The following is a 27,437-nucleotide window of genomic DNA, read 5'->3' on the forward strand; positions in this document are numbered from 1 at the left end:
TGAACTACAGTTAACCTTTATTGTTCTTTAGAAATGAACTTTCCACAATATTAATAAATCTCATTTTTAGCTCTGCTTTGAAGTACTGATACCACTGAAGTAACCTTTTTCTTCTCTGAATCTTTTCTTGTAAAATTATAGTTTTCTCTTTTTCTAAAATAGCAGGAAGTTCCTTCCAGTTCTTAATAAAGATAAAGGGAGCATTCATGGACTTGAGTAACTGCAGAGGAGCATTATGGTAAACAGATGAATTTCCACAGCTGCCAGCTGTCATTACGTCTTCTACCACGGGAACGGAGCCATAGGAGCAAGCCTCATATATTCTGTAACACTCCGTGTTTACTCCCGCTGGGCACAATGTGAGATCACTCTGAAGCAGAGCATTTTGATAATTCTTAAGGCTTTCATTTGTTTCTTGAGGCTGCCACCTAGAAAATCAGAAAAAAACCTGAAGTTTTCACTTTACTAAGCATAACTTTTGTGGAAGAAAATATTTTTTCTTTTAATGTTGGTTACAAGAAATGGTAAACACATTATAGAGATGGCAGGCAGAAGAGATGAATAAAATCTTGCCCAAATAGATTTCTTGAAAATATTTAAGAATTTGAGAAGTTTACAGCTACACATTTAAAAAAATCTAGTGGCCATACAATTTCTGAATGAAATTATATCAGCCAAAATTTTGTGAGTGCTTGTCTTCTTTCTCTACCTCACCCTCCATCCAAATTCCTGCCCTTATGGAGCTTATTATCACAGTTCTAGTGGTGGAGACAGACAGTAACCAGGTCAAGTCAGTAAATTATTTAGAAGGTGTTAAGTGCTGTGTGGAAAAATAAAGCAGAGAAGTGAGGCGGAAGTTTTTGGTAGGATGGTATTGCAACTGTAAATAGGTGATCAGGGAGTGTCTCACTGCATGGGCATCTGAGAGGGGAGCCAGAGGTGAGGGAGCAAACCACACAGATATCTGGGGGAAGAAGAGAGCACAGAGCAAGCATAAAGGCCATGAGATGGCATGTGCCAGGCATGTTCCAGGGACAGCAAGGAAGCCAGGGTGGCTAAAGCAGGGTAACTGAAGGGGAGAGGTGTAGAAGATGAAGTCAGAGCACCCATCACACAGAGTTTTGATCAGAGGGGTAACTGACCTCATCTATGTTTTATCAGAATCTATCTGGCTGTTGTGTTGAGAATAGATTGTATGGGGCAAGGGTAGAAGCTGAGAAGCTAGTTAGAAAACTAGATGTTCCCTCCTGACTGTTCCTATTTTCTCAGTGAAATAAGCAATAGGGTCATAAGGTAAGAGCAGTTGGGAAGAGACAAGAAGGTATGAAACAGTCTTCCAGGAGAGAGGAAGAATACATGGACAAGGGAGATGGATGACTGCTGGACACTCAAGGGTCAAGGTCATACATATATATATATATATATTTTTTTAAATACATTTATTTATTTTATTTATTTTTATTTTTATTTTTGGCTGCATTGGGTCTTTGTTGCTGTGTGCGGGCTTTCTTTAGTTGCGGCGAGCAAGGGCTACTCTTTGTTGCAGTGTGCAGGCTTCTCACTGGGTGGCTTCTCTTGTTGTGGAGCATGGGCTCTAGGCACGCAGGCTTCAGTAGTTGTGGCACGTGGGCTCAGTGGTTGTGGCTCGTGGGCTCTAGAGTGCAGGCTCAGTAGTTGTGGTGCACAGGCTTAGTTGCTCTGCGGCATGTGGGATCTTCCCGGACCAGGGCTTGAACCCGTGTCCCCTGTGTTGGCAGGCGGATTCTTAACCACTGCGCCACCAGGGAAGCCCAAGGTCATATATTTAAAGTGAGATCAATTGGCACCTTTCTCCAAGTGTGTTTGGCTGCACAGGTGAAGGTATGGAGCAGGTAAGAGAGCTGGATTTAACCAGAGTTAGGGTTTGCTAGATTAAGGAACTAGGGAGCTGAATGTATATGCGGTCATGATTGATTATGAAATTTAAGTGGGTAAAGAATAAAGTAAAGATGAGGTGGGTGAAGGACAATGAAAAGGTATTAGGAACAATGAACTGTAAGTCCCAGGTAAATTGCTGATGTCAGATTATTACAGGCTGTGAGCTGGAATGAGCTGGAATAATATAATAATAATAATGAGCTGGAATGATAGAAAATGATGTTTACAGAGAGAGATGCTGGAATTTGAGATCATGCAGTATGTGTAATCATAAGGTCTAGGAAATGACCATGACAGTGAATGGCTGAGGTCAAGTGGAGACCCAGATCACTGTGGGAGAAGAAGTAAAGGAACTGCAAGACCAATGTGATGGAAAGACCATCTATGTGGATTTGGGAATCACTAAGAATGAGGCTGGAAAAATGTCAGAGAGAGTGAGAGTATGCCAGGAACTAGACTCTTCAAAGAATTAAGGGGATAAACCCAAGGTTCAGTATATGATTTCTCTTTTCTTTTAGGAGTTTTTTAAAAATTAATTTTATATTGGAGTATAGTTGATTTACAATGTTGTGTTAGTTTCAGGTGTACAGCAAAGTGAATCAGTTATACATATATATATCTCCACTCTTTTTTTAAGATTCTTTTCCCATGTAGGCCATTAGAGAATACTGAGTAGAGTTCCCTGTGCTATAAATAGGTTCTTATTAGTTATCTACTTTATATAAAGTAGTGTGTATATGTCAATCCCAATCTCCCAATTTATCCCTTCCCCCTTATGATTTCAAAGAGAAAGAATAATGGATAGTTTTGTCTGCTGGTATGAGATTCAAAATTGGAGGTTTTAGGGAGGGAAAAGGGAGAGTGGTCTGGAAGCAGCAATGAGAAGCAAGGAGGACACCTACTCCACCTCCTGGCTCAATGGTAGGAGAGGGATTTCAAGAATAATTCTGTTCCCACAGTAAGCTTTGTTATTTTGCCTTCACTCATTCCATTCTAGGCACACTGTCCCTTGTTCCTCACACATGGTAAGCATGCTTCCACCTTAGGCCTTTATATTTGCTCTTCCCTCTGCCTGGGCAACTCTTCTCCCAAATAGACATGAGGCTCACCCCTCTGCCTTTTTCAGTCCTGTGCTTAAATATAAACTTCTAACTAGCACTTTCCTTGGCTATTCTAAAATATCAAATGTTCCACTCCTGATCCCAAGTCCTCTCTACATTCCCCTCCTCTGCTCAATTTTTTTACATGGTATGTATCACCGTCTGACACTATATATATATGACACAATATATTTTATTGGTTTGCCTCCTCCAATAAGCATTTAAGTTCTAAGAGGGCATGGACTCTTTTGACTGTTTTGCTCACTGCTGTATCCCTTTATGGCTAAAATAGTTTTTGGCATATAGCAGTTGCTTGATAAATATTTGTTGACTGAATGGATATAATATGATTACACTAGCCATTAGAGAAATGCAAATCAAAACTACAATGAGGTATCACCTCACACCAGTCAGAATGGCCATCATCAAAAAATCTACCAACAATAAATGCTGGAGAGGGTGTGGAGAAAAGGGAACCCTCCTGCACTGTTGGTGGGAATGTAAATTGATACAGCCACTATGGAGAACAGTATGGAGGTTCCTTAAAGAAACTAAAAATAGAACTACCATATGGCCCAGCAATCCCACTACTGGGCATATACCCTGAGAAAACCATAATTCAACAAGAGTCATGTACCACAATGTTCACTGCAGCTCTATTTACAATAGCCAGGACATGGAAGCAACCTAAGTGTCCATTGACAGATGAATGGATAAAGAAGATGTGGCACATATATACAATGGAATATTACTCAGCCATAAAAAGAAACAAAATTGAGTTATTTGAAGTGAGGTGGATGGACCTAGAGTCTGTCATACAGAGTGAAGTATGTCAGAAAGAGAAAATCAAATACCGTATGCTAACACATATATATGGACTCTAAAAAAAAAAAAGTTCTGAAGAACCTAGGGGCAGGACAGGAATAAAGATGCAGACATAGAGAATGGACTTGAGGACACGGGGAGGGGGAAGGGTAAGCTGGGATGAAGTGAGAGAGTGGCAATGAACATATATACACTACCAAATGTAAAATAGATAGCTAGTGGGAAGCAGCCACATAGCACAGGGAGATCAGCTCAGTACTTTGTGACCACCTAGAGGGGTGGGATAGGGAGGGTGAGAGGGAGATGCAAGAGGGAGGGGATATGGGGATATACATATACGTATAGCTGATTCACTTTGTTATACAGCAGACACTAACACAACAGTGTAAAGCAATTATATTCCAATAAAGATGTTAAAAAAATATGATTACGCTAGCAATACTGAATGGATATGATTACACTAGCAATAGAGTCAGGATTTCTTTTTTTCCTTTTTTTTTTGTATTTCTATGCCTGATTGATTGGCTATTTTTTACAATTTCCAACCCCTTTTCTTTGAATGAAAGATTTCTTAAATTGTATAATGCTTTACAATTTTCAAAAGTTTCACACACATAATTTCATATAATCACATAATAACCCTTCTTCCCCCTCTACCTCTAAATTGCCTCTTCTGCTTCCCTCTCCTCACTGGTAACCACTAGCTTGTTCTCTGTATCTGTGAGTCTGCTTCTTTTTTGTCTTATTCACTAGTTTGCTGCATTTTTAAGATTCCACATTAAGTGATATTAAACAGTATTTGTCTTTCTCTGTCTGACTTATTTCACTTAGCATAACACCCTCCAAGTCCATCCATGTTGCTGCAAATAGCAAAATTTCGTTTTTTTTATGGCTGATTAGTATTCCATTATATATATATATACCACATCTTCTTTATCCATTCATCTGTTGATGGATGCTTGGTTTGCTTCCATATTTTGGCAGTTGTAAATAATGCTGCTATGAACATTGGGGTGCATGTATTGGTATCTCTTCAAATTAGTGTTTTTTGGTTTTTTTCCAGTTTTTTTGTTTTTGTATATACCCAGGAGTGGAACTGCTGCATCACGCAGTGGTTCTATCTTTAGTTTTTTAAGAAATCTCCATACTGTTTTCCACAGTGGCTGCACCAGTTTACATTCTTACCAACAGTAAGAATGTAAACTTGTCTCCACATCCTTGCCAATATTTGTTATTTGTGTTCTTTTTGATAGCCATTCTGACAGGTATAAGGTATAAGCCATTCTGACAGGTATGAGGTGATATCTCATTGTGGTTTTGCTTTGCACTTCCCTGATGATTACCAGTGTTGAGCATCTTTTCATGTGTGTGTTGGCCATCTGCATTTCCTCTTTGGAAAAATGTCTTTTCAGTCCTTCTGCCCATTATTTAATCAGGTTGTTTGCTTTTTTGACGTTGAGTTGGATGAGCTGTTTATATATGTTGGATATCAACCCCTTATCAGTCGTATCATTTGCAAATATCTTCTCCCATTCAGTAAGCTGTTTTTTCATTCTGTTGATGGTTTCCTTTGCTGTGCAAAGGCTTTTAGGTTTAATTAGGCCCCATATGTTTATTTTTGCTTTTGCTTCCTTTACTTTAGGAGACAGATTCAAAAAAATATTGCTGTGATTTATGTCAAAGAGTATTCTGCCTATGCTTTCTTCTAGGAATTTTATAGTATCTGGTCTTATATTTAGGTCTTTAATCCATTTTGAGCTTATTTTTTTTATGGTGTTAGCAAATGTTCTAATTTCATTCTTTTACGTGTAGCTGTCCAATTTTCCCAGCACCACTTATTGAAGAGAATGTCTTTTCTCCATTGTATATTCTTTCCTCCTTTGTCATAGCTAAATTGACCATAAGTGTGTGGGTTTATTTCTGTGCTCTCTAGTCTGTTCCATTGATCTATGTGTCTGTTTCTGTGCTGGTACCACACTGATTTGATGACTGCAGCTTTGTAGTATAGTCTGAAGTCAGGGAGCATGATTCCTCCAGCTCTGTTTCTCTTTCTCAAGATTGTTTTGGCTATTTGGGGTCTTTCGTGTTTCCATACAAATTTTGAAATGATTTGTTCTAATTCTGTGAAGAATGCCATTGATATTTTGATAGGGATTGCATTGAATCTGTAGATTGCATTGGATAGTATGGTCATTTTAACAATATTAATTTTTTCAATCCAAGAACAAGGTATATCTTTCCATCTGTTTGTGTTATCTTCAATTTCTTTCATCAGTGTCTTACAGTTTTCTGAGTGTAGATCTTTTACCTCCCTAGGTAGGTTTATTCCTAGGTATTTTATTCTTTTTGATGAGATGGTATATGAGATTGTTTCCTTAATTTCTCTTTCTCATAGTTCACTGTTAGTGTACAGAAATGCAACCAACTTCTGTATATTAATTTTGAATCCTGCGACTCTACTGAATTCATTGATGAGCTCTAGTAGTTTTCTGGTGGCGTCTTTAGGATTTTCTATGTATAGTATCATGTCATCTGCAAACGTGACAGTTTTACTTCTTCCTTTCCAATTTGGATTCCTTTTGTTTCTTTTTCTTCTCTGATTGCTGTGGCTAGGACTTACAAAACTATGTTGAATAAAAGCAGTGAGAGTGGGCATCCTTGCCTTGTTCCTGATCTCAGAGGAAATGCTTTCAGCTTTTCACCATTGAGTATGATGTTAGCTGTGGATTTGTCATATATGGCTTTTTTATGTTGAGGTATGCTCCCTCTATGCCCACTTTCTGGAGAGTTTTTATCATAAATGGATGCTGAACTTTATCCAAAGTTTTTTCTATTGAGATGATTATATGGTTTTTATTCTTCACTTTTAAAATATTTATTTATTTAATTTATTTATTTTCTTTATTTTTTGGCTGTGTCGGGTCTTAGTTGTGGCACATGGGATCTCTGTTGAGGCATGTGGGAATCTTTTGTTACAGCGCACAGTCTCTTCATTGTGGCGCGCGTGCTTCTCTCTAGTTGTGGTGTGTAGATTTTCTCTCTCTAGTTGTGGCGTGTAGGCTCCAGAACACGTGGACTCTATAGTTTGTGGTACACGGGCTCTGTCACTGAGGCACGTGAGCTCAATAGCTGTGGTGTGTGGGCTTAGTTGCCCCGCAGCATGTAGGATCTTAGTTCCCCAACCAGGGATCAAACCCGTGTCCCCTGCATTGAAAGGTGCATTCTTAACCATTGGACCACCAGGGAAATCCTCCCAATTACTGTTTTTGATATCATATTCTACATCTAATTGTTTTGTGTATCCCTTAACTCAGGGGTCCCAACCCCTGGGCCACAGACCGGCAGTGGTCCGTGGCCTGTTAGGAACTGGGCCACACAGCAGGAGGTGAGTGGCGGGCGAGTGAGCAAAGCTTCATCTGTATTTACAGCCGCTCCCCAATGCTCTCATTACCACCTGAGCTCCACCTCCTGTCAGATCAGTGGCAGCATTAGATTCTCATAGGAGGGCGAACCCTACTGTGAACTGTGAATGTGAGGGATCTAAGTTGCGCGCTCCTTGAGAATCTAATGCCTGATGATCTGAGGTGGAGCTGAGGCAGCGATGCTAGCGCTGGGGAGTGGCTGCAAATACAGATTATCATTAGCAGAGAGGTTTGACTGTACAGAGACCATAATAAATCAATTGCTTGCAGACTTATATCAAAACCCTATCAGTGGGACTTCCCTGGTGGCACAGTGGATAAGACTCCATGCTCTCAATGCAGGGGGCCTGGGTTCAATCCCTGGTCAGGGAACCCTGGTCAGGGAACCAGATGCGACATGCATGCTGCAACTAAGAGTTCAAATGCCACAACTAAGGAGCCTGCGTGCCACAACTAAGGAGCCCCGGACCGCAACTATGGAGCCTGACTGCCTCAACTAAGGAGCCCACGTGCTGCAACTAAGACCCAGCACAACCAAATAAGTAAATTAATTAAAAAAAAAAACCCTATCAGTGAGTGGCAAGTGACAAGCTGCATCTTACGGAGTAGACTGGACATAAGCAACACACTTCGGGTGTCACTGTCTCCCATCACCCCCAGATGGGACCATCTAGCTGCAGGAAAACAAGCTCAGGGCTCCCACTCATTCTGTATTATGGTGAGTTGTATAATTATTTCATTATATATTACAATGTAATAATAATAGAAATAAAGTACACACAGTAAATGTAATGAATGCACTTGAATCATCCCCAAACCATCAACAGCCCCACCACCCCAAGTCTGTGGAAAAACTGTCTTCCACGAAACTGGTCCCTTGTGCCAAAAAGGTTGGGGACTGCTGCCTTAACTGCTTATTGTGGATATGGATGATTTTACTACTTTTGTATTTTAACCTCCCTACCAGCTTCGTGTGTGGTGATTTCCTACTTTCACTGTATGTTTGCCTTTACTTCTTTCATTTTGTAATCTTCTTCTTTCTAGTTGCGGCATTTTCTTTTTTCACTTAGAGAAGTTCCTTTAACATTTGTTGTAAGGCTGGTGCTGTACTCTTTTCGCTTCTGTTTGTCTGTAAAGCTTTTGATCACTCCATCAAATTTGAATGAGAGTCTTGCTGGGTAGAGTATTCTTGGTTGTAGTAGAGTCAGGCTTTCTAAAAGAGAGTATCTGCTCCAATTAATGTATTTCTAGATCTAAAAGGACATTTTTATTTAGGCATTACTTCTCTGATGACTCTGCTTTACACATGAAACTCCATTTATTTATCTAAAAATAAAATGAATGATCCCCAAATTTCTTCCTTCAGTCCATGAACACCTGTTTCATGATTACCATGTAAAAGATGGAAGAAAGTTAACCCAGTTAAATCCATCCATTCATCCATCCATCCATCCATCCACTCCCCACTTATCCTGGCCTACTTTATTCAAGGTCCTATGTTACATCTGGAGATTCAAAGAAGAATAGTACATGGCCTCTGTCCTCAGGGTGGTGTCAGGTTCCTGAAGGTGTGAGGAGTATGGCATGCCAGTCTTGGAACACTGAACTGGTTTGCCGAACATCTCAGAGATGAACCTAAGACCGTTACTGTCATTTACAATCTCCTGTGTTCAAATCTGACTAACAAATATTATTGAGGAAACCTGAACAATTGACATTTGCATATGATAGTTACCAGCATTCCCCTTCAAGATGGACTATAGGAGAGTCTCTCTATTTTTAATGTATATAACATAGTTTCTTCACAACTTTAATTACTAATGTATCTTCTGGAGAAAGACTGGTATTAATGGAGTTAAAAATGTCTGTGAAAACCTGTGCTGTTACACAAAGCAACTCTCAGATTGGAGACAAAATGGATGAATCAAGTAGACATAGAACTTACTGTTCTCTTGCTGAAACCCAACAAAGCTTATCATTCCCATCTTGTTTCAAAATGTTCATTAGTGCTTGTCTGGATGAATTTTCATAAATGGTTCCTACGAAATTACACAAGTATGGTCTTTCATTATGTAGCATTGACCAATTCGCCTCCACCACAGGAAAATTCCTGTATCTATAAAAATAAGTACATGTGAGTTAATAATATATGACAATAGGGCTAGCAAAATTTCCATAATCCAACATCTTAGGTAGTATGATGATGTAGAGAAAAGAGATTTAAAATATGATTTTCTAAACCCCAAATCATAATTTTCCATTCTTACTTTGGAAAAGTTCCTAAATCTACTGACTTAAAAAAAAAAATCTCACTTTGACATCTTCTACAAAATTGCTATAGAGACTATGTGCCTAAAGTGCTTTGTTTTTTATATTCTTCAACTTCCATTACTTACCTGAAATTATAAGACAGGTTGAATTTAAGACCTTAAAGGTATAAAGAATCTTCTACATTCATAATAATCATGATTTAATTAATGTTTTAGGCAGGTGATGGAAAGATTACAGAATACATATTGCTATAACAAAGAACTCCAACTCCAAAGGCTTATCAAGTAGATTAAAAAAAAACCCTTACATCCCACACAGGAGAGGCCTGTTGCAACTGGCCCATTCTAATGGGCATTTGGTAATTCCAGGCATCAAATTATGTGCCTGAACTACAACCTTCACATAAGAGCAAAGCTTAACGTAACAGTTAGTCTATAACAGGTTTTCTCGATCTCAGCATTACTGCCATTTGGGCCAGATAATTCTCCATTGTGGAGGCTGTCCTCTACATTGTAAGATATTTAGCAGCAGCCCTGGCCTCTATCCACCAGATGCCAGTACAACCTCCTCTCTCCACTTGTAACAACCAAATATATCTCCAGACATTGCCAAATATCTCCTGGGGGCGGGGGTGGTGGTGAAATTGCACCTGGTTGAGAACCACTGATCTACAGAAAAGATACTGGCTTTGTCCAACATTACCAGAGTTACTGTGAAGAAGTAATTCTTTTGTTTCAAAACATTTTACAAATATAGGCTGTACACAAGTGATAGATTTTTCAGAGCACCTTAAACTTGGCTATACCTAACAAACCTTTTTGTCTGCCCTATCCTAAGCCTGCTGAGTCAGAATTTTGTTGTGGAAGGCCAGGGAATATGTCTTATTAATGTGCTTTCCTGGTGATATTTGTGTAGCCAACTGGGCAGCAGTCTAAGGTCACATTTTGTAACCAGTGATAAAATAATGCATAACGAACATCTGATTCAAATACAGTATCATATTACTGAGCTATTTCATAATTCATCCATTCAACAAATATTTATTGAGTGCCTACTCTGTAGGCACTGTTTTAGGCTCTACAGATAAAGTAGTGAACAAAAGAGACAAAAATCCCTGCCATCAGGAAGTTTATGTACTAGAGGCAACTTAAAGTCAACTTACTGTTATTCAAAGGCCCTGTTAACAAAGTGATACAAAATAAGTTTCCAGTTCTATAGAAAGACTTTACATATATTACATACTATTTAATTACCCTTTCTTTTTACACAACAGATTTGTGCAAATTCTATCAGTCTTAGTCGCAGACCTGAGTATATTATAATCCTCCCAAACCCCAGGGTCAGTGTGCTCTTCATTTAATATTGGACCTAAAGTAAGGATTTAAGGGGACTTTGCTGGCGGTCCAGTGGTTAAGACACCACGCTTCCACTGCAGGGGGCATGGGTTCGATTCCTGGTCAGGGAACTAGGATCCCACATGCCATGTGGCATGGCGCCCCCCCCCCCCAAAAAAAATAAAGTAAGGATTTTTTTTTTTTAAAGTTATACAATTTTTATTTATTTATTTATTTATTTATTTATTTATTTATTTATTTATTTATGGCTGTGTTGGGTCTTCGTTTCTGTGCGAGGGCTTTCTCTAGTTGCGGCAAGCGGGGTCCACTCTTCATCGCGGTGCGCGGGCCTCTCACCGCCGCGGCCTCTCTTGTTGCGGAGCACAGGCTCCAGACGCGCAGGCTCAGTAACTGTGGCTCACGGGCCCAGTTGCTCCGCGGCATATGGGATCTTCCCAGACCAGGGCTCGAACCCGTGTCCCCTGCATTGGCAGGCAGATTCTCAACCACTGTGCCACCAGGGAAGCCCTAAAGTAAGGATTTAAGAAAACTCTGTATCTATATGTTATATAGGTATAGTTATATAGATTCTATAATTGTTTTAAGAAGGTCCGTCTGTCTGCCATCCACTGCTAAACATTTCTGTAAGGTACTACTGATAAACTTGAAAATTTATCCTATGACTTGGGGTTCTAAAATACAAAAATGTAACTCATCTGCTCTCCTCATAAAAGTCTAAAATACTCTAAAAACATCATTATTATTACCAAAGCATGAGACCAAACCATATATTTGCCCATAGAAAAGGTTGTACATGGCCTCAATGAGCTCAGAAGAACTACATTTATTACAAATTTAAAACACAATCTTGCTGATACAGCAATTCAGATCTTAGAGTCTAAAAACATGTAATAATATTTGGTACTTACGTTGCTACTCCTAAAGGCCACTGAAAAACATCCATGTTATTAATCCAGGGGCTGTCATATATTATGAAAAGTAGTTCCACAGAGCCTCCATTTCTTTTGAGAAACTGGTTTATCCACTCATTATTACAATGTTCATTTCCAAGCAAAACAACAGCAAGATGCTGGAGTTTTTGAGTTTGCACTAAATTTTGTGCATAAAGTAACCACTGGGTGGCATAAAAGACCTTTGCTTTTTCTCTTCCATTTAGAACGAGTACCACATTATTCTCATCAACAGAGAAGTACCCTGGGACCACAGCTGGACCAGTGATGAAGCTGTTAAAAACAAAACAAAAACAAGAGACAAACAAAAAGAGAACAAAAGTATTTGGTATCAGAAGTTTTAAATCATTTTATATAAAGTATATAATGAAACTTAATCCATATTCTTTCTAGAAATAATTTCTATAACACATGTTTTTTTGAACAACTCTGGATGATGGGACATAGATGTAGATTAATGGGAAACTTTGGTTGTAGACAGATTAATTATATGCAAATTTGAAAGTACCCACAGGAAAAAATATTTACCTTATATATCTAGTAAAAGTATAAATATAAAAATTTGAATGGGAAGATATATATAACAAATTCACGATAGTTAGTGGTTGTCTCTTAGGAGGAAGGAAGAGGAAAGGGCCTGAGGAACAATACAAAGAGAGCATTTATTGCCTTTACTGGAAATACCTAATTCTTTTATGAGGAAAGTTAAATATCTGAAGCAAATATGACAGAGAGACAGAATTCGTTAGTTCTAGGTGGTGGGTAAATGGGAATCTATTGTATTACTCTCTATTCTTTAAGGTATTTAAAAAATATCATAAAAGGAATAGATACATTTCATAACTCACATTTCATATTATGTGCTGCTTCGAACAACCAATACCATTGAAATATTTTACACGAATATGTATTAAATACAAAAAATACCATTTAACCTATCGTAAACTTAGTTACAGTGGTCCTAGATTCTTTGCAACCTGCTCAAACATTTCTTTATAACTTGCTAGAATCTTTTAATATTTAGTACAAATATGCTGAAATCCTGCTTTTTTTGCTTATTGTTGGGGATAAAAACTAACATTATTAAATGCCTTTTATATACATGATACGTAGGCACTCTGCACAGGTTATCCTTTAACCTCCACAACAACTCTGCAGAGGAGATTAGTCTCCCATTTTGCATTTGGGAAATCAGGCTTAAGTTGCACAACCTGTGACGGCAGCATCAAGTCTTGAATCAAGATCTAACTTCACAGCTTGAGTCAGTCCCATGACACTATGGTTAACAAGTACTCGAATGAGTAGATATTAGTTAAAACACAAAATATAAATATGTATTTTGTCTGTATACGTACCATATGAATTCTATGACATTATTCTACAGTGATAAGCTACAGGGATCAGAACTGCATTTTGAGTCTGCCTTGGACAGGAAGATGCCAAATAATTCAGCGATCATTTAGTAATTTAAGAGAATGGGCAGAATCTGTGGGGTTAGAAAGCACTTTAAAGAGGATGATGATAATTATGATAGGTTTAAAATACTTATTATTGGTAGTACATGAACACTTTTTCTCTCCTTTAAAATTATAGGTGGGAATAGTTCTAATTTTATTGATCGACATAAATTAACAAAAGTATGATTCATTCAGGGCACATTTGACCCATCTTGGAATCTCCACAGCTCTCTTTTTGTAGAATGCTCTCACATTCTGGCAAGCAGGCATGTCAGCTCTTATGCTCTGACTAATTGGTTTTCTAGACCTCAAGGCCATGTTCAAGTAATAGTGAAAGCCCCTGGGGTCAATGCTCCGGAGCTAAGGTATAGATCGGAGGTTCCCAAATTTTCTTGGTTCCCAAGACTTTCAGTGTTTTAGTAATTTTTTCAAGCCAGAAGAAATGAGTAATGGTTCAGTTTTTTAAGTTGTTAGATCCAAATAACTTAGTATTTATGTCCTAAGAGCTTAGAAGCCACTTAAAAAATAATACACATACACTGAAGGAAAAAATAATATTCCTATTTCATTCTTAACTAACCACATATACTTAATAATGGGATGTGTGCACCCGTTGAGCACTACACAACTTCTCAAACCTTGGAATCAGAGAGGACACTACCACGGTCACTGCCTGTTCCACTTTGATTTTTGCACAGTACTTGGATTTGATCACAGCAACCATAGGAAATCCAGCTCCACAAATGTATGACATCTCTGAAATGGATATAGGGTGATCTAATGTTGAAACTGTGAACTACCTCAAACTAGTTTGCATGGTGTTTGACAGATGTGAAGTATAATTGCGGTTCCTACAAATATTTAAAATATTTTGTGGTGCCCCAGGGTGCTTTAGTATACAGTTTGGAAAGCACAGATTTAAGTAAAGAAACTTTAGGGGTAAAAAAAAAAAATCCCATAAGATTCAGATAGCTGTGTGTGTGCTGGGAGGTGTGTTAGACTGCAGTGGGTTGAGAAGTGAAAGAGAAGTAAGGGGACAGTAAGAACTAAGTGGGGAGAAATGCAAATCAAAACTACAATGAGGTACCACCTCACACCAGTCAGAATGGCCATCATTAAAATGTATACAAGTTACAAATGCTGGGGAGGGTGTGCAGAAAAGGGAACCTTCCTACACTGTTGGCGGGAATGTAAATTGGTGCAGCCACTATGGAAAACAGTTTGGAGGTTCCTCAAAAAACTAAAAATAGAGTTGCCATATGATCCAGCAATCCCACTCCTGGGCATATATCCAGATAAAACTATAATTCAAAAAGATACATGCACCCCAATGTTCATAGCAGCACTATTCACAATAGCCAAGACATGGAAACAACCTAAATGTCCATTGACAGATGAATGGATAAAGAAGATGTGGTACACATACACAATGGAATATTATTCAGCCATAAAAAATAATGAAATAATGTCATCTGCAGCAACATGGATGGACCTAGAGGTTTTCATACTAAATGAAGTAAGTCAGAAAGAAAAAGGCAAAAACAATATGATATCACTTATATGTGGAATCTAAAATATGACACAAATGAACTTATCTACAAAACAGACTCACAGACATAGAGAACAGACTTGTGGTTGCCAAGGGGGAGGGGGATGGGGGAGGGATGGATTGGGAGTTTGGGATTAGCAGATGCAAAGTATTATATATAGAATGGATAAACAAGGTTCTACTGTATAGCACAGGGAACTATATTCAACATCCTGTGATAAATGATAATGAAAAAATATGAAAAAGAATGTACATATATGTATAACTGAATCACTTTGCCGTACAGCAGAATTAACACAACATTGTAAATCAACTATACTTGAATAAAATAAATTAAAAAAAAGAAGTAAGTGGGGACAGTAAGTGTAGACAACTCTTCTGAAAGTGTGGATGAGAAGGTGAGAACGCAATAATGAGTGAAAGGTGGGAGACAAAGGAGAGCAAGGAAGTAACCGATGGAGCAAGGTCTTGGGATATGCAGAAGGGATACCCAGGTGGAGGGAGTTAATACTGAACACAGGTGAGGGAGATCACCTCATTGTCTGAGAGCTGAGGAAAGAGAAGGTTAGGTGAGGGATCACATAGAGATCATGTAGGTAAATGTTAGAGGAGCAGCTAGTTAAGGGAGATAATTGTGGATATTCTTGAGGAAATAAGACGCAGGGTTGTCTGCTGAGAAAGTGAGGGTTAGGCAGGTGTTGGGTAGTGGCCTAGAGAAGAGTAGAAAAATCTGCTTTTATTCTTTCTGTATTTTCTATCTTGAACGCATACTAGCTATCCAGTCATGCAAGCTAGAAACCAGGGAGCTGTCCCATTCAATTCTTGCTCTCATCTAATAATCCTTAAATTCTGATAGTTTTGTCCCCAAATTTCTAAAATTCCTGGCTCTGCCGGAATACCACTTCCCAATTTCATCCCTTATTTATATCTCTGCTGGATACTTATAGTTTCCTAACGCAATGTCCTGGTCTGCCTGCATTCAGCTGTCTCCTTCAAATCATTTTTCCACATGGCTACTAGAGACATCTACACAAAAAACATACATGACAATTACCACTATCTAGCTTAATCATCTTCAACTGCTTTTCACTGAACAAGAATAAAGTCCAAGAGCTTTAATGTGGCAAATACAAGGCCCATGATGATCTGGCCCTTGCCCTCCACTCCCAATATGAGCTACCCTACCCCATCTTCATGCTCTAGGGATTCCGAACAGTTTGCGATTCTATGCACAACCCAAGCTGTTTATCAGTTCTTAGGCCCTGATATTGCCTCTGCTGGGAATATAATCACTCCTCTCACTGCCTTCCTAAATCCTACTAATCTTTTAAGACTTAGCTCAGCTATCACCTCCTCTAGGAAGCCTTTCTTGATAGGCCCCATATCCCCAACTCTACTCACATTGAGTTAGCGGCCTTCCCTCTATATTTCCCTAACAACTAAGGAGTATGCACATCCTTACCATTATGCTTTGTATAAGGTATAAAAATTATTTATGTGTTTATCTCAGCCACTAGTGTGTGAACTCCCTGAGGCTAGGGAAAAGTATTTTATTCACTTTGAAATCCTCAGAGCCTAGTATGAACTAACTAGCAGGCACTCAGTAAATGTTGAATGAGTAAGCCGTAATTCTCTTTAAGGGAGTTATCTGCTCTACCAATTTATTTAAGTTCTCCTACTGCATTTAAAATATGAATCAAGTTACAAAAATTCAATTTAATAATAAATTTCCAGCTATACATTTATTACATAAAGTAGGGCATATGTATGAGATATTAGAGTAAATTTTGCATGATAAAAGATGCATTTTAGTTTCCTAAAGTTATTAATCATGCATCAATCACAAATATCCATTAGCTGAAAAATGAACATATTTAAGGAGCTCATACACAGAATCTTAAAACGGTGACTTGCTCTTCTAGATTTCTTAGCATATATTTGATAGTCAGAACTTCTAATTTTCAATATTTATTCTTTTTCTGCTAGGTTTGGTTAAAAACTTTCTTCCCAATAAGTACTTTCAATACTTACAAAGTCCAGAGAAATCATTTGAATATTGAGTTCTGAGCTGAACGTGAGCAAAATATATTTTTTTAGAATCCAATATAATTATTTTTTCATTTTTTCTAAATTCAATGAGTGCTACTGAACAAAGGCTATATGCTATTCCATTAAGTGAGTTATAGATAAGATTAATAATTGCCAGCTAAGAGTCTGGCAAATGCCTTGATAAAGAATAAGCGCTGGGCTTCCCTGGTGGCGCAGTGGTTGAGAATCTGCCTGCTAATGCAGGGGACACGGGTTCGAGCCCTGGTCTGGGAAGATCCCACATGCTGCGGAGCAACTAGCCCCGTGAGCCACAACTACTGAGCCTGCGCGTCTGGAGCCTGTGCTCCACAACAAGAGAGGCCACGATAGTGAGAGGCCCGCACACCGCGATGAAGAGTGGCCCCCGCTTGCCGCAACTGGAGAAGGCCCTCACAGAAAGGAGGACCCAACACAGCCAAATATAAATAAATAAATAAATTAAAAAAAAAAAAAAAGAATAAGCGCACAAGCTAAACCATCCACACAGCTCTCAGCCATCGAATTCTACATCATTTTTGGTTAATAAATAGTTTTAGAAAATAGGTATACCGAATCCATGAATGGCCCTTACTTTTGAATAGCTGTTGCGATTCACCCTACTTTTGTGGCCAGCATCATTGCCATGACTCCACGCCTTCCGAATTCAGTGTTTATGATGGAACACTCCTACCCTCATACTAGCTTGGCTGGAGTGCGAGAATGGGCATTATAAAAAATTAACTATATTGTCTTTGTTTACCAATGAAAATTTTATTTGAGATCTGTATTGATCTATGGTCCAGTATATGACTGAAATATAGTGTCGCCGTTGTTATTATCTATAAAAGCTTTCACTCACTGTAATGAGTAGTGAACTCACTAAATTCTTATAATAGTAATATCTGGAAATTCTAAAAATAGGAATCAGACACATTTTATCGTGATCTTCAGAGATAAGTTCAACTCTTTCATAAGGAGCAGATGCTCACTGAAAATATAATTGAATTTAGGACTTTCCTGGTGGCGCAGTGGTTAAGAATCCACCCACCAATGCAGGGGACACAGGTTCATGCCCTGGTTGGGGAAGATCCCACATGCTGCGGAGCAACTAAGCCCGTGCGCCACAACTACTGAGCCTGCGCTCTAGAGCCCATGAGCCACAACTACTGAGCCCACGAGCCACAACTACTGAGCCTGCGCTCTAGAGCCTGCGTGCCACAACTACTGAAGCCCGCGTGCCTAGAGCCCGTGCTCCACAACAAGAAAAGCCACCGCAATGAGAAGCCCACGCACCACAATGAAGAGTAGCCCCCGCTCGCTGCAACTAGAGAAAGCCTACGTGCAGCGACAAGAGACCCAACACAGCCAAAAATAAATAAAATAAATATACTTATTTAAAAAAAAAGAAAGTATAATTGAATTTAGATAACAACGAATTAAGTAGTTTAGCATCTGACTTTTGTTTTATCAAATGGGTAGACATTTATATATCTTATGATAATGCCTGCACATACACATTACAGAATTCTGAAGGCAGTCTTTTGGGGATAATCAAAGGTCATGATAAGCAGAAGACTCCTCCTAAGAAATTAAACATAAAGTTGCCCTTTGAAATTAAACTATAAATGAACATATGACGGACATGAGCAGAGACAGGCAAAGTTCCTTCAAGAGACGGAATGGGTGCCATGCTAGCTTGTAACCTAACTGAACACGTTAACATAAAACGTGTATCAAAAAGGTGTTTATTGGGAGGTATGTGATGGAGAGATAATAGACAACGATGGAGACACAGAAAAAAGGAGAACTGAAAGGTAGGGAGATGTTGCAGTACCTATTTAAGTAACAGTAAAAATAATAAAACTAATAACGACTTCTATAGTGATTACCATGTGCCAGATACTGGTCTAAGCACTGTACATCTATTAATGGGTTTAATCTTCAAAACAATCCTGTGAAATAGAAACTAATATTTCCCTTAATAATTATTTTAAATTATTATATTATAATTATATATATGTTACAATATATTATATTTATATATATTATATATATATTACATTAATTATAATTATTTTAAACTCAAGGAAATCCAGGCACTGAGAGGTTAAGAAACTTGCCAGGGTCAGACACTAATAAGAGGTAAAGCTGGAATTGGAACTGAGATATTCTGGCTTCAGAGTCTGTGCCCTTAACAACTCAGTCACATTGCTACCCTGCCCAGAGGTGACTGGACTTCACCAGGCTGCCTCACAAGTTCAGTTTGCCCTGCATGTATTCATCTATTCACATCCTGAGCACAGACTATGTATGGTACTGACTTAGTGGTGAACATGGAGTCATTCATTTCTTCCCTTCTGAAACACACAGATTTGGAAGTGCTATATATGGTTATAGCCCACATTTTGATTCCATATTTAATCAAACAACTCTCAAATATTTAGGTATCACTTGTAGTCTGCCTATATGGAAAGAATGTGCTGGTCAAGCCAATACAAACATGTGGACTGACTGATAGTTCTATTTCCATTCTGAGTTATTTACTTGATATTCTGGATTACATTATTTGGGCCTATGAATAGATAAGAATCAGCATTCAGAAGGCTGATCGACCCTGGAACACTGAGGATACCCTTTCTATTTTCTGCCTCGGAAGTGTGAAATTAACGTTAAATGATATAAGCTCTGTATAAACTTAAAGGTTTATTTAAACAGAATGTATTTATGCTTATTTAAAGGATTTTGATAGTATTTAGAAACTCTTTCTATATCTTCAAGATGAGCCATTACTGCCAATTCACTTTTGATCAAATAAAAATGAATGTGTTGGAACCTCCCTGGTGGCGCAGTGGTTAAGAATCCGCTTGCCAATGCAGGGGACACGGGTTCGAGCCCTGGTCTGGGAAGATCCCACGTGTTGCGGAGCAACTAAGCCCATGCGCCACAACTACTGAGCCTGCCCTCTAGAGCCCGCAAGCCACAACTGCTGAAGCCCACGCGCCTAGAGCCCGTGCTCTGCAACAAGAGAAGCCACCGCAATGAGAAGCCTGCGCACCGCAACAAAGAGTAGCTCCCACTCGCCACCAACTATAAAAAGCCCGCGTGCAGCAACAAAGATCCAATGCAGCCAAAAATAAATTAAAAAAAAATAGTAACTTAAAAAAAAAAAAGAATGTGTCAAAACATTTACGTTAGTACCCATGTAGCCTGATTCAACTCAAAACTTGCAATTTCATAAAAGTTTATTAATTTTGGATAAATTATGTATGCTCTTTTCCATGAGCCTAAAACTTTAATAAGCTGTTTATAAAAATCTGCTACAATAGTGAACTTCCTTGAGTACACAGTTCTCTTAAATTCTAAAAGGAAATAGCATTGTTATTTAATCATAATATAAAATCTCAGGTAAAAATTTCAGAAGGAAACAGGAAGTTAGTTTTTCTTTTGGGAGTTAATGCTGTTTGCGCAAAACCTTTGCTGTAGTAACACAGTATATTAACTTCTCTATGAATTTCAAATAATTCTTTTGAAAATTCTAATATATATTGTAGGTAGACCTAATAGACTAATACTCATAACACATGTTTACTTTTAAAACAGCAAAATGTTAGATTTATATGCATAATACACATTTACTTTCAAACATCCAAATCCAACAATTTTAAGTTTAGGATTATGTATAAACTCTTCAGTGGGATTAGATCAATAGAAGCCTGGAGATAAAAGGAAAAATAATCATTACCAATGATGATTTAAAAGCCTGTTTACTTTTCAAGAATGATTACTTTGAAAAGATACCTGCAATGAAATTGCTTTCCAAGTGTGTATACAGTAAATAAAGAATTAAAAGAGCAGTGACAATTCAAATGAAACTGATATTAACTATAGCTCTTCCTCTTGATTTCTGTGAGAAATAAATGGAAACCTAAAGGAAACCATAATCTTTGGTTCACATTTTTTTCCCTTAATAATATAATTGTTAAATGAAATAAGCATTTTAAAATAATTATTTTCGGTTTTTATTTCAATAAGAAAGCAAAATCTAATAGAAAATAGCATTCTTTCATTGTCAAAATATTTCTAAATAAAATGATCTTAATTCTATTTAAAAATCTTCAGAAAATATGCAATCACAGATAAAAAGTTTTATAAAAATAAGAGTGCAAAAATGTCAATAATACATTGGTTTTATTGAATTAAAAAAAGATTTCTGAATATTGCAGTAAAATGGTAATCTACACTATCAAATCATGATACAACTCATATATGAAATGTTTTGATAAAAATTTCAAAACTAATAGCAGTAGCTTTGCTACCACGTGAATATATAAAAACATGTGAATCTATTACATGAAGGAGAAAAATAAAAATACTTTAAGTTTGCATATTATTCCAACATATAGAATGTTACATGTTTATCAACAACCAAATGTTACAAAATTTAGAGCATGAACTCTTCCATATACTCAGAAATGTTTTGATTAAAATGAAATAGACACATGATTCCAAAAAAACCCCATATTTTGTAACATCCAATTTTATAAGAAAATGTTTAAGGTAAGCTTTAACTACAAATATATATACATGAGATTTACCTCTCCATCCTTCACAAGTTGAAGTAAAAATATTTTCTATAAATATTGATATATTTTCCTGATTTTTCTTCTAGTATTTACATAAAAAATTGTACAGCAACATATCAAAGGTTAATGTTGCACAATTAATACCTGTAATGTGTTCTTCCAACAACTAAATTTCCTTCTCTCCGCTGAGCAGTCACATCAGTGGGCTCAAGTAAACCTTCAAAAATATGCTCCCAGAGATACAAACCTGGTAATTAAAAAAACAAAAAATGAAAGCATTTACCTTCTGGTGTACTCTAGTGTGTGAGATGAATTTATGTCCTGCTCTTTCATATCATTTGATTAGGAAACCAGATTCTACTCCTCTTTGGGCTCAAAATCATCAATATGGCAGCTAATGTATGAGAGACTAAACTCAGAGGTTGTCAGTGTAAAATGTGGGTTATATTAAAGACAAAAAACTCTCTTACTCTAAATTTGAGAAACCCCTAATTATCACTGGACCTTTACTACCTATCTTATCCTGGAATGTGTTATATTACAGTGTAAGTTACTATATGATTACAGTGTAAGTTACTGTATGATTAGGACTGTTTCTATATTATAACAAACTGGGGGTGGAGTCACCATCTTGTGCCAAACAGAACCAGAGAAGCTCATGTATGTACATATGCATTCAATATGTCAAGGAGATATTACCTCCTCCCCACCTGAACACACATCCTTCACTGCATGATGCCTTCTGCAAACAAATGCCACTGTGTCTTTTCTCCTTAGGCTGGCCCCTACATTTTATCATGATCTCACCTGAATGAAAGCTCTGAGAGTAGAGGTCTCAGAGCTCTGTATTGTCATACAATGAGGTAATCTGGAGATGAGGAGGTAATCAGGGAGCCCAATTACATAAATGTAACTAAAAAGTTACACTGAGAGATGTGTTTTGTTCCATTCTCATTACACCGTGGTAGTAAAAGACACACACAAAACCCATGTTTAAAGACTTGGCTAATCAGATAAAGCTTTCCAAATATGGTAGGCTTTCCTCCAACCCAAGATGTCCAAAGATGAAATCTCTAGCACCTATGAATGTTAACTTTACAAAGCAAAAGAGAACTTCTAAATGTGATTAAGATAAGGATGCTGAGGTGGAGAGATTATGCTGGATTACCTGGGTGGGTCCTATGTAATCACAAGGGTCCTCAGGAAAGGGAGGCAGGAGACTGAAAACGAGGGAAAGAGATGTGGGGAGCAAGCAGAAGTCAGAGTGAGGTGGGGCTGTGAGTCAAGGAATGCAGGCAGTCACTAGAAACTGTAAAAGGCAAGGAAACAGATGCTCCTCTAGAGCCTCCAAAGGGAATATAGCCCTGTGGACACATTTTAGATTTCTGCCTTCAGAAACGTAAGCTAATAAACTTATGGTGACCGCAGTTAATAATACTGTATTGCATATTTGAGAGTTGCTAAGAAAGTAGATCTTAAAAGTTCTCATCACAAGAAAAAAAATTGTAACTATGTGAGATGATGGATGGTCACTAGACTTACTATGTTGATCCTTTCAAAATATATACAATGTATCAAATCATTATGTAGTACACCTGAAACATATTTATATAATGTTATAAGTCACTTACAGATCAATTAAAAAAATGTGTTGTTTTAAGCCACTAAATTTTTGGTAATTGGTTATGGCAGCTAAAGGAACCTGTAGATTATGTAGCAATAGATTATGGTACCTGGAAATGGGGTGCTGCTGTAACAAATACTTAAAAATCTGGAAGTGCCTTTGGAATTGGGTAATGGGGAAAGGCTGGAAGAATTTTGAGAAGCATGATTAAAAAACACCTAGATTAGATTGCCTTGAACAGACTGTAGGTAGAAATATGGATGTTAGTGACTCAGTTCTGAAAACTCAGAAGAAAGTGAGGAGAACAGTAGAAAAAAACCTGTGTCATCTTAGAGAATACCGAAATCACCATAAACTGACTGTTGGTAAAATATGCACATTATCACCTTAAAAACACCTACAAATAAAATTCTTTTTCTGTGGCCAGGCAGGCCCCATTTGAGACTGGCTTCTGCAGCCCAGTCCATGGAGGTGTTAGGGATGTGCACCAAAGTGCTTCCCAAACATCTGCAGGTTAGGGGAGGGGTCTGATTCTAAGTGAAAGTTAATGCTCAGGTTTCCCAGCCAGGTTTGTGTCCAGTCCTGAGACATGAAGCAGCGGCCTGCCAGATCCAGAGTCCCTACAACTGAGGTGGGAGAGAGGATCCTGGAAACAGCACTGCTCTGGGTCTGAAGTGTTGCTGAATTTAAAATTAAAAAACAAAAACCTGACAACAGCTTTTAAATTGTCTTCTCCTATTTCATTGTATTTTTTTTAACTTGCCATAATGGTAGAAAAATATTTTGCTGAAATGATTTTGATGATTTTTGTCCTATCTTGTTTATAAAAGGAAAAGAAATATACATACTTCAAATTTTGTGACTTTGTGAAGGTTTCTTTAAGATGTGCATTCCTTTCTGCTTGCTCTAGCAAATGTTTTACTACTGGGGAAAAAAAATATGCACATTAAAATTGCTCTTGGTAGGGGCTCAGAAGGAAATGAGGAACATGTCATTAGAGACTGGAGAAAAGGGGATCTTTGTTATACAGCAGCAGAAAGTTTAGCTGAATTGTGTCCTGCAGTTATATGCAAAGCAGAACTTGTAAACGATAAACTTGGATAGTTAGCTGAAGAGATTTCTAAGTAAAGTGTTGAAGTTGTGGCCTGGTTTCATCTTGCTGATTACAGTAAAATATGAGTTGAAAAGAGAGACTGAGGAAAAAACTGGTAAGCAAAAAGGAACAATGACTTGATGATTTTGGAAATTCTTAGCCTATCCAGATTGCAAAAAAGGTGAAAAATTAGGAGATTCACTGTCAAGAAAGCATGCTCTGGAGAGAGGGCTAAGGATGTAGGTGACATCCTTTTGCTAATGCCTGGTCAGAATACTCAATCACAAAGAGGGTTTTTTGAAAATATTAGGTGTTAATTTATGGATCTCCTTAGCCATCTCAGCAGAAGCTAGAAATAGAGATGGGATTATCCAGGTAAGACCTGTGGAGGAACTCTTGTCTATAAAAGCAAATCTTTGTGACATAAATGGGAGACCCACAAGATTCTTGAGAATGTTATATTAGCAGAAACACTGCCAGCTTGGACTAAAAGGGACAGAGACAGCTTGAAATGAAACAAGCTTATTGGACTCCCAAAATCCTAACAGCAGGAACACGATGATAAAACTACTGAGCTGCAAACACATGCTAACTTTCCTGAAAATGGAAGGATGACTTCCCAAGCATGGAGCTGAAAGCCCAGAAGTAAAGCTCTGAGCCACACAGTACTCCCAGGCATTGAAACCTAATGGAGTTTGCCTGGCTGGATATCAAAATTGCTTAAACCTGTGACTCCGTTTTCCTTCCATTTTCTCCCTTTTGGAATGGGAATTTCTATAACTGGTATCCTATGACTGTGCCTAGAAATAGGCTGATGAATGAATGCAGTGCTTGATAAAGCTCATCTGGACACTTTGTGCCTATTGGATTGAAATGAGAGAAGTCTGGAAACATGAAACCTGTTAAGAAGTTGATATAATTAAAAACTAGAATGGGGAAGTGGAAATTTAAAGGAAGAAATTAATATTAAGAGATTTTATAGAGAAAACAATTGCTAGAACTTGATGATTGGATGCCTGGGTCTGGGTACTTGAACTTCAGAGGTCAGTAGTAATTTTCAAGGATGTACATATGTATGTATGCAAGTGTCTATGAATTTATGAAACATCATGGGTCAGGCACTACTATTCTGTTTACTTTCCTTTCACCTGGTACCTTCTATCCACATCCCTTACTGTACATAAATCTAACTAATGTTTTATGGCCAAAGAAAGCCCCTTCTAACTCACTAAATTCTTTCTGGCTCTTCTGTCATTGAGGGTCCCCCATTCTCTAATTGAGCATATCATATAACTTGGAACACTACACTCTCATGATACTCAGAGCAAAAATGCTTTTGTGGGCAAACAAGTTTAATCAACTACATACTATATCCCCCTCTTAGACATTCACAATGAACACTGGCATATTAAAGGCTCTGACAAAGCCCTGCAGTAAAGAACCTTGTTTAACTTTGTTCAGTTCAATGTTTCCCAAACTTGTTTGGCCATTAAGGGCAGGGGCCACATGTTATACTCGTGCAACAAGTGTCCAATAAACACATAATTCCATGAAAATTCAGTTGACATAGGCATTTCAGTATAATTATTCATACACAACCCACTCTTTGTATTGACAAATAAAGCTGTGCTCTGCTAAAGACCAACAATAGAATATATGTGTGCAGGTGTGTGTTTGTGTGTGTGCATTTACACAGATGTTGTCTAACAGAAAAGAGAAACGGAATACTGAGAAAAAGTGAAAAAAATGCATCAGGATGTCTTAACAAATGATGAAATAAACTGCAAATATATTAACAAAGTGCTTTTGACATGTCTTAGCTTTAAACATTAACTTACCAATGGCAGCTTTGCCCCAGATTTGTACATGGAAGTCTTTTTTCTCTTTTGTGGACTTATTTAATATCTGCAGTCTGTGTTTTTGCTCATTTTTTTCATCTTCTTCCCAAGGATTCCATTCTTCACTTCTCAAAGTAGATTGTTCTATGTTACAAAAAGAGTAACAAGTGTTATCAATAAGGTAGAGCTGCAGTTGTAGATAAATTCAAGCCATTTAAATTAGATGTTAGGGAGTTTTAATTGCATCCTAACTTCAATTTTTCAAAGAGATAAAGCAACAGAATTTGAACTGGTTAAACACTGTAAAAATAAAAAAAGGAAATCATAATTTTGATTGAACCGTTACCCTGAAAGAGCTTGATATAAAATAATAAAATGTTAACACGAGGCAGGAAATCCTCTCTCCCAAACAAAGCCTTCTAAAATGACTGGGTACAGTAATATGCATCAAGTTACAAGTTTAACTTTTGCCAGTTCTTTACAGATCGCATATATGTAACGCAATCTATACATAAACACTTGACTTCAACATGAAAAGTGTCCCACAGTTTCAGATACTATTGCGCAAAATTCTGAAAGAAGGGAGAAATAAGCCTGAGCCCGATCTTGACATAGGTCAAAATACAAGAGAGGGGATCAAAACTTGGAGATGAAGCGCTCTGGCCTTCTTAAGCCACGGCAGGATTAGAGAAGGCTCTTTGTTTCAATATGGGAATAGATGTCCTTAAGCCAGCGGCATTCCAGCGAATCTCTGGCATTTCGTGACAATATCTTGGATATTTAAGATGTATTTTAAAGGTGTGCACACCTGTCAGCCCCAGGGATAGGGAGTGGGGACGGCGTGTGGGACGGGCGAGGACGGGGGCATTCATACATCCTCCAATCCCGAGGCCTGGGCTGGCTACCGAGAGCTGAAGGAGGAAAAGCGCGCCCCGGGGCCCGGGGACAATCCCGGACCCGAGAGCGGGACCGGTGGCCGCGCGGCTCCGCTAGCCCAGCCCCCACCAGCCCGCAGCCCCGCGTCCCGGCGCGCAGCTGAGGAGGGAGGCCGCGGGTCGGTGTCCTACCTCGGCCGCGCCTCTCCCGCGCCGGGGCAGCCCCCTTCCTGAGGCCCCGCAAAGACGCGTCCTGCGTCCGGCGGCGGCGCCCGAAGAAGACGTGGTAGGCGGCGTAGATGGAGAAGAGGCAGTACAGGGCGATAAGAATCGAGCAGAGACGCTTCCGCGTCAGCCGCATCCCACTCAGCCTTCCCCTCAGGCCCCCACCACTGCGGAGATGGCCCTGAGGGGAAGCCGCCACTCAGCGCCGCGGCCCTACCGTCGCCGGGTGCAGACCCAGGCCCCGCCGGAGGGAGTAGTCACCCGAAACGGACCCGCCCGCCGCTTC

At 38.5% G+C, this 27,437-nt stretch overlaps 1 protein-coding gene across 1 annotated transcript; it reads right to left on the reverse strand.

Moving 5' to 3' along the window:
• On the reverse strand, nucleotides 1-27,437 carry RXYLT1 (ribitol xylosyltransferase 1). Its single transcript, XM_007179816.2, has 6 exons — nucleotides 27,119-27,437; nucleotides 26,052-26,195; nucleotides 21,641-21,743; nucleotides 11,799-12,113; nucleotides 9,210-9,380; nucleotides 1-428 (listed from the first exon to the last, which is right to left on the reverse strand). Exons 1-6 carry the CDS (start codon nucleotides 27,285-27,287, stop codon nucleotides 11-13), a joined length of 1,320 nt encoding a protein of 439 aa, XP_007179878.2. The 5' UTR covers nucleotides 27,288-27,437; the 3' UTR covers nucleotides 1-10.

Source organism: Balaenoptera acutorostrata, chromosome 11 (assembly GCF_949987535.1).
Source record: "Balaenoptera acutorostrata chromosome 11, mBalAcu1.1, whole genome shotgun sequence".
Taxonomy (NCBI): domain Eukaryota; kingdom Metazoa; phylum Chordata; class Mammalia; order Artiodactyla; family Balaenopteridae; genus Balaenoptera; species Balaenoptera acutorostrata.

Coding starts and splice junctions, on each gene's coding strand:
- RXYLT1 (XM_007179816.2), bottom strand. CDS start 27,287: ATGCGGCTGACGCGGAAGCGTCTCTGCTCGATTCTTATCGCCCTGTAC. Junction 26,196..27,118: donor GCGGGAGAGGCGCGGCCGAG/GTAGGACACCGA, acceptor TTTGTAACATAG/AACAATCTACTTTGAGAAGT. Junction 429..9,209: donor TGGGTTTCAGCAAGAGAACA/GTAAGTTCTATG, acceptor CTGATTTTCTAG/GTGGCAGCCTCAAGAAACAA.